The sequence below is a fragment of the Alligator sinensis genome, unplaced genomic scaffold, assembly GCF_000455745.1.
Source record: "Alligator sinensis unplaced genomic scaffold, ASM45574v1 scaffold1112_1, whole genome shotgun sequence".
NCBI classification, from domain to species: Eukaryota; Metazoa; Chordata; order Crocodylia; family Alligatoridae; genus Alligator; species Alligator sinensis.
In genome coordinates this window covers 123,886-131,230 of record NW_005842327.1, presented here as the reverse complement: position 1 = coordinate 131,230, position 7,345 = coordinate 123,886, and the positions used below count along the sequence as shown (strand labels likewise).

The 7,345-nt window shown below is 50.6% G+C and overlaps 1 protein-coding gene across 1 annotated transcript in view; it reads right to left on the bottom strand.

Moving 5' to 3' along the window:
- Positions 1-7,345, bottom strand: part of TOMM7 (translocase of outer mitochondrial membrane 7) — a 17,690-nt gene that overhangs the window by 9,154 nt on the left and 1,191 nt on the right. The window contains exon 2 of the mRNA XM_006028591.1: positions 7,245-7,339. Within this exon, the coding sequence (XP_006028653.1) occupies positions 7,245-7,339 (95 nt within the window). The remainder of the gene's footprint in view (positions 1-7,244; positions 7,340-7,345) is intronic.

Genomic DNA, 7,345 nt, shown 5'->3' with positions numbered 1-7,345 from the left:
GGGGCTCTGTAGAGCCAGGCCAGCTCCCCCCTCTCCCTGCTGGTGTAGCCCAGCCCGGCTCCACAGACCCCTGTCAGCCTGCTTTGGGCCACCGGTGCTGGCCCTGGGACATTGATCCCAAGATGGTGACCAGGGGGCGGGGCACCCGTCAAGGGACGGGGCTACCCATGCAGCCCTCCACAGCCTGCCAAAACTGGGTAAGCAGCCCTCCGCCTGAAATAACTGCCCGCCCCAATCTAATCCCACCCAAAGCTTTGCCTAGCCAGGTCTTAAAAACCTCCGAGGATGGGGATTCCACCACCTCTCTGGCTAACCTGTTCCAGTGCTTTACTATCTCCTAGTGAAAGAGTTTTCCCCAAAATCTAACCTAATTTCGCATGCTGCAACTTGAAACCATTGCTTCTTGTTCTGTAACCTGCCACTGTGACAAACAGTCTACCTCCATCCTCTTTGGAACCCCACTTCAGGTAGTTGAAGGCTGATATTAAAATCTCCCCTCAATCTTCTCTTCTCCAGACTAAATCAGACCACTTCCCTCAACCTATCCTCCTATGTAAGGTGACCGTATGTCCCAGATTGGCTGGCACAGCCCCAGATTCCTGGTTGTTGGAGAAATTTGAAGCAAGAGTCCTGGACAGAATCAGGATCTGGGCACATGCGAGCAGGTTTGCATCAATCCAGGACTTCTGCTTCCATTTTCTCCAGGGAGCCCAGCCAATGGGCTGCTTCCTGATCAGGCTGTGAGCAAAGGCACCTGTGCAGTAGAGTTCGGGGGGTAGGATGAGGAGGAGCTGGGAGGGATGGGGGTGCGCAGCACATGCGTGCACATGCACACACTCCTAGAAGCTGTGGGGGAAGGAGGGCAAGTAGGGTGTGTCCACATGTGCTCTGGCACCCCCCACCCATCCCAGATTTCCCTCAAATTATTATGGTCACCCTACTCATAAATCATATGCTCCAGCTCCCTAAACATTTTGATTACCCTCTGCTGGACTCTCTCCAATTTGTCTATGTTAGGGGTGGGCAAAATGCAGCCCACGGGCCAGATGCAGCCCGCCAGCCCATTCTATCTGGCCCATGGGGCCCCTAAAAAGTTTAGAAAATAAATATTAATCTGCCCATGCCTGCCTGTCACGCGGCCCTGGATGACTTGCCAAAATTCAGTATGCAGCCCTCCGCCTGAAATAATTGTCTGCCCTGGTCTACATCCTGCCTGTAGTAGGGAACAGTTATTTCCCCCGATCTGCTGGCAACGCTTCTACTAATGCAGCCCAGTATGCCACTAGCCTTCTTGGCAACAAGGGCACACTGCTGGCTCATTATTGTCCATTTAAAAGCTTATTGCCCACTGTAACCCCCAGGTCCTTTTCTGGAGAGCAGCTGCTTAGACAGTCAGTCTCCAACCTGTACTGGTGCATTGGATTCATAGGTTCATAGATGCTAGGGTCAGAAGGGACTTCAACAGATTGAGTCCAACCCTTTGCCTAGGCAGGAAAGAGCGCTGAGGTCAGATGACCCCAGCCAGATGCCTATCTAGCCTTCTCTTAAAGGCCCCCAAGGTACGGGAGAGCACCGCCTCCCTTGAAAGTGGATTTCAAATTTTGGCCATCCTTACCACGAAGAAGTTTTACATGATATCTAGCCTAAATCTACTCTTTGTCAGTTAGTGACCATTATTCCTTGTTACCCCAAGAGGCACCCTGGTGAACAAAGCATCTCCGATCCCATGCTGCGTTCCCCTAACGAATTTGTAAGCAGCCACAAAAATCACCTCTCAGCCTTCTCTTGCAGAGGCTGAAGAGGTCCAGGTCCCTCAGTCTCTCCTCACAGGGCTTGTCCTGCAAGCCCCTGACCATATGAGTGGCCTTCCTCTGGACCCTCTCAAGTCTATCAACATCCTTCTTGAAGTACAGAGCCTATAACTGGACGCGGTACTCCAACAGCAGTCTGACCAATGCCGCACAGAGGAGAAGTATAACCTCCTTGGATCTATTTGTCAAGCATCTGCTGATGCATGATAAAGTACAGTTAGCTTTGCTGACGATTTCATCACACTAACAACTCATGTTCATCTTGGAGTCCACTATGACTCCGAGATCCCTTTCCACTTCTGTGCTGATGAGAGGGTCACTTCCCAGTCAGTAGATGTGCAGGATATTTTTGCACCCTAGGTGCAGCACTCTGCACTTGTCCTTGTTGTACTGCATCCTATTGTGTACTGCCCACTTTTCTAACATGCCCAGGTCTGCCTACAATCATTCCCTACCCTCCGGTGTGTTCACTTCGCCCCACAATTTAGTATCACCTGCAAACTTGGACAGAGTACACTTCACACCCACATCCAAGTCACTGATGAAGATATTGAAGAGTACAGGTCCAAGGACTGAACCCTGCGGGACCCCACTACCCACATCCTTCCAGGTCAATACCAACCTGTCTACCACCACTCTCTGGGTGCAACCACTAAGTCAATTTTCCATCCACCAGCACGTGTAAACATCTGTCACAGCCTCTTAATTTATTTATGAGAATAGGATGAGATACCGTATTGAAGGCCTTGCTAAAGTCCAAGAAAACAACATCCACTACTCCTGCATCTAAGCATTTTGTGACCCTGTCATAAAACGAAACCAGATTGGTCAGGCATGATCTACCAGCTACAAATCCATGCTGGTTTCCCTGCTGCATTATTTTTCCTGCTGGACTCCCACAAATATGATCCTTCATAATCTTTTCAAAGACCTTTCCAAGGATGGAGGCGAGACTGACCGGCCTATAATTACTCAGATCCTCCTTCCTCCCCTTCTTGAAAATAGGGACCAGATTGGCCCTTTTCCAGTCCTCTGGGACCCAAACCGAGCACCACAAGTGCTCAAACAGCCGTGCCAGTAGTTCTGCTATGACACCAGCTAATTCCTTCAGTACTCTCAGATGCAGCTCATCCGGGCCTGCTGACTTGAACACACCCAGTCCATCCAAGTGACTCTGCACCAAGTCAGCGTCAACAGTTGGTAGGCTGGTGTCCCGCTGATGCCCATCTAAGAACCCACTAGGAGACTTATCTTGAGCCCTGTTCAGGAACACAGAGGCAAAAAACTCATGGAACAGCTTGTCCCCCCCTCTCTGTCACTAATTGCTCCTCTTTGTTCAGTAGGTGTTCTATGCTGCCCTGTGCCTTCCTTTTACTTCCTACATACCTAAAAAAAAGACTTTTTATTGTCTTTAATTTGTGTTGGCCTGTTAGAAAGGCCTCAGCTCTGTAGTTGCTTTGGCCTTTCTAACTGCCTCCCTGCACGTGCTGGTCAAATAGGTATACTCCTCCTTGGTAGCTTTCCCCTGCTTCCACCACCTGTATGTCTTCTTTTTTGCCCTTAGGCTCCCCTGAATTTCCCTATTTAACCAAGGATTGTTCTGCCCTAAGTGCAGGACTTTGCAGTTCTCCTTACTGAACCTCGTAAGATTTCTTTTGAAATCATCCTCCAACGCCGAGGATGTGCTCAACATTTAAACACTGAACATTTAATGAAACTTCCTACAGAAAATGTAATAGTCTTAAAGAAAGATGCAATACTTTTAGCAATAAAAAAGATACTTATATTATAGCAGGCAGGACGGCTATTAAGATTTCCGTTCTGACCACTTTTAATAACCTGCAGTTTTAAAACTCTGACTTTTCAAACTGAAATTTTATAATTCTGTTCTCCAACTGACAACTAATATATTTTGTAACTTCTTTAGAGTAGGACACTGGTGCACACCCTTTTGCCCAGTGGGCCAGATGGCAGTGCCTGGCCAGGCCAGATCCAGCTGGTGGTCTTGATCTGGCACATGGGTGGGCATGGAAAAATCCCATTCAGCCACATGGACGAGGGCATGGGACAGCCCAGCCTCAACCTGGCCCCACAGGCAGCAAGGGGGTATGTGGAGAGGGAGTAAGGCACAGTGGAGGGGAGGAAGCGGAAACGGCCGAACCTGACTGCCCTGCCCTGATCCAGCCGCATGGTGGGGAAGCAGCTTGGAGTTTGAGAATTTGGCAGTGAGGGAGGGTGGCCGTATTAATTGCCACCACTCCCGATGCCAAAATTTCTGGCATCTGTGGAGCTCTGCAGGCCAGATGCCACGGCCGGCAGGCTGCAGACTGAGCACCCCTGGAGTAGGAGACTGAGAAAGTACTTATAAACTGCTAAACTACATACCAACCTCTCTCCTTCTGTAGGCTAAAGAATATTTAAAATATTTAAACAAAATGGAATATCGCCAACAGGAGAAACTAAGACATCCCCATCCAGTTCTACATGACTTGGAGCCAACACTTGACCCTGGGTCTTCCCCTTCCTAACTGAATATTTCGCTCTCATGACATTCTGTCCTGTGCCCGAGAAAATGTCCCAATGAAACTGTCATCAAAATTTGACCTTTCCTCCCTAAAATTCAACTAAACCAATCCATCAAAAAAATTCCCAACTAATTTTACGTCCAAGTATGGTTTACCTTCTATTTGACACAAGCAGACCAGTCCAATTCTAGTTTGTCTGGTTTACCAAGTAACAAACTATATTAGGGCCAAGCCCTTTGGTCATAGCCACTTTCCACTCCTTTGTTGGTGCAGTCTGAGCATCACAGCACTATATAGGACTCTCAAAGGATCACCCCATAAAGGTTTCTATACTATCCCCAGTATCAATGCCAGCAAAGGTGGCACTGCCAGAAGGGATATAACCAAGATGCCCCTAAACTGCACAGAAAATTTAGCCCCTTCAGACTATTAAAGCAGCTCTCATAGTAGAATAGCAGTAGTGGCTCCAGGGTCAGAAGCACAAAAGTGATATTTGCTACTTTTGCACTCCATCTTCCCTTCCACTTGCACCTTCTGTTCGTAGAAAACAGTTGTACAAGTAGTTTTAGATTAATAATTTAAATTAAAAATTAACAGTTTACTTTGATGCTTCATAACAGGAAATTAAACTACTCTAATAACAGAGCATGCGGCTTATACTCATTCACAAGTATTTTACATGCTTAATGTGCAATCCAGTCCAATGCTCAACCCCAGGCCTTGACTCTGGATTCAACTGCCTGCTCCATCACAAACTAGTATGTCCATGCTGCTCTACATTAGTGGCTCTCAAACGTTATAGACTCATGACACTGCTTCAAAAGCAATGGCTCATTTTTTGACTACAGTAAAACAACTGAGCAAGTCTTCTGTTGCAAAGAACTCAGAAACCCCATAGCAGGGCCGAATGTTTGTGACACTATGGATTCTCATTCAAAATTTTTGGGTTTAGCTTATGACTTGTGTGTGGGTGTCTGCAAACCTAACAGTGATGTGGCACCCCACAGCTCCCTTGAAATGCTGCCCAGGGCGCTGCTGCAGAAACCTGGCAGAGAATCACCGCTCTACACTCAGATTTTGTTACTGGAGTTGTAACCATAAAAACTGCTAGTGTCCGCTCCTGAAAAGCACTACGTAGCAACTGAGCTTGCTAAAAAGCTACTAATTACTAATTAAAGCTAAGCAAAGCAGCTGCAAGTTTGGTCATAGTAGAAACTTTATCCAGGGCAGTGAGACGTTCAGAAAGAGAAGAAGTAGAACAGAAAAAGTACGCCAGTCTGGGTATGTTGGATGTTTGTGCCTGAAAGCTTGCAAAGAATTTTTCCAACTAGTTGGTCTAATAATAGATACCATATCTACTCAAAGAGCCTTGTCTGCCTATGTCCTTAGACCAGGGATGGGAAACGTTCAGCCCATGGGCCTAATCCAGTCAGCCGGGGGCTCCATTTCCAGTTGCCCCTGCCCGCATGGCTTGTGCCAGTCTCCATGGAAACGCCAGCCTCAGCCGTGCCAGAGGGCTGCTCCGGAACTGCTGGGAACATGGGATGGGGGCGGCTTGTTCCAGAGCCGCACCCTGTAGCCTGCATGCTTGGGGCAAGGGCGCGCATGCAGAGGATCGTGGCTCTGCCCCAGCTCCTTGCAGCAGTGACAGCCTGTCTATAGCCGGGGCAGAGCCATGATCCCCTGCATGCCTGGCCCTGCCTGGAGTGTGCAGGCTACAAACCGCAGCTCTGGAGCAAGCTGCCCCTGTCCCACGTTCCCAGCAGCTCCGGAGCAGCTGCATGCACTGCTGCTGTGCGTGCTGCCGGCACAGCTGAGGTCTCCATGGAGACCAGCACAAGCCAGGTGGGTAGGGGCAGCTGGGAAATGGAGTCCCTGGCCAACAGGCGCCCAGAGGTTCTCCATCCCTGCCTTAGGCCAGCACAGCTACAACCAACAACCCTTTAAACATACAGGGTTTTGAAAAAAAACATACCCAATAGCAAGGACTCAATTATGCCAATCACCTATAAAGAACCAGTAACAGAGTAAATAGGGTAAAAATAAAGAATGCGTAAGTAACAAAAATCATTTAAAAAGTTGGGGAACAAAGGGGTGTTGGACTACCAGACAGCAGCCCTGAACGTCCCGACGAGACCCCGGACTGTCTGATCATTGGAACAGGGAGCCAGACTTGCCGCAAGGTAATCAGGTACGGAAGTGATGCCTGCTGAATACATCGACATTTGTGCAAGAGAAACGCCTGCCTCTGGAGCAGGGGTTCCCATTCCCCAGCCGTGGAGGGGAGCCTGCCAGTCTGCAGGAGAACTGGCTGCTGGACCAGAAATGACCGAGTATAAACAAGGGCTGGCTGCCTGCCTGCCTGCAGTATGCTGGTCACTGCCGGTCCTCAAAGTAAAAAGGCTGGGAACCCCCACCCTGGAGCGCTCTCTCTCTCTCAACAACCCGCTGGTTCCCCAATCCAAGGCCTTAAAGTACCAGAGCGAGGATCTTAGGGAAGAGAACGCCTTGTACTAGGCCCGGGAGAAGCCGAGGGCCACGGGACGGTCGGGACAGGGCACGTGCGCGCTCCGCCACCTCAGGAGGCCGGAGCCGCCCTGCCCCATGCGTCCCCAGAGCGAGGAGACCCCGCCTCGCGCAGGCTCCAACGGCCGCTGGAACAGCTCCCCCCACCAGTTCTCTACAGCGTCGGGGGGGGGGGGCGGGCCGGGCGCAGCGCATGCGCAGCGCTCCCCGCCGGCCGCAGGAGACCCCACGCTCTCTCCACCGGCCGGTAAGCGCCCGCCCCTCCCCCGCCTGCGGGGCGTTCCCAGGCCCGCGCGCGCCCTCGGGCTGCCCCGGGGACTTGCTGAGGGATCCAGGCCTCCCCAGGGCTGAGCCCCGCCCACGACTCGGCAGTGGGACTGACCTAGGTAGAGCACGACGGGGATAAAGCCCCAGCGGATGGCGAATTGGCCGCCCTTGAAAAGCTGCTGCAGCCGCTGCCTGGCCCCCTTTCTCCGCCTCGGC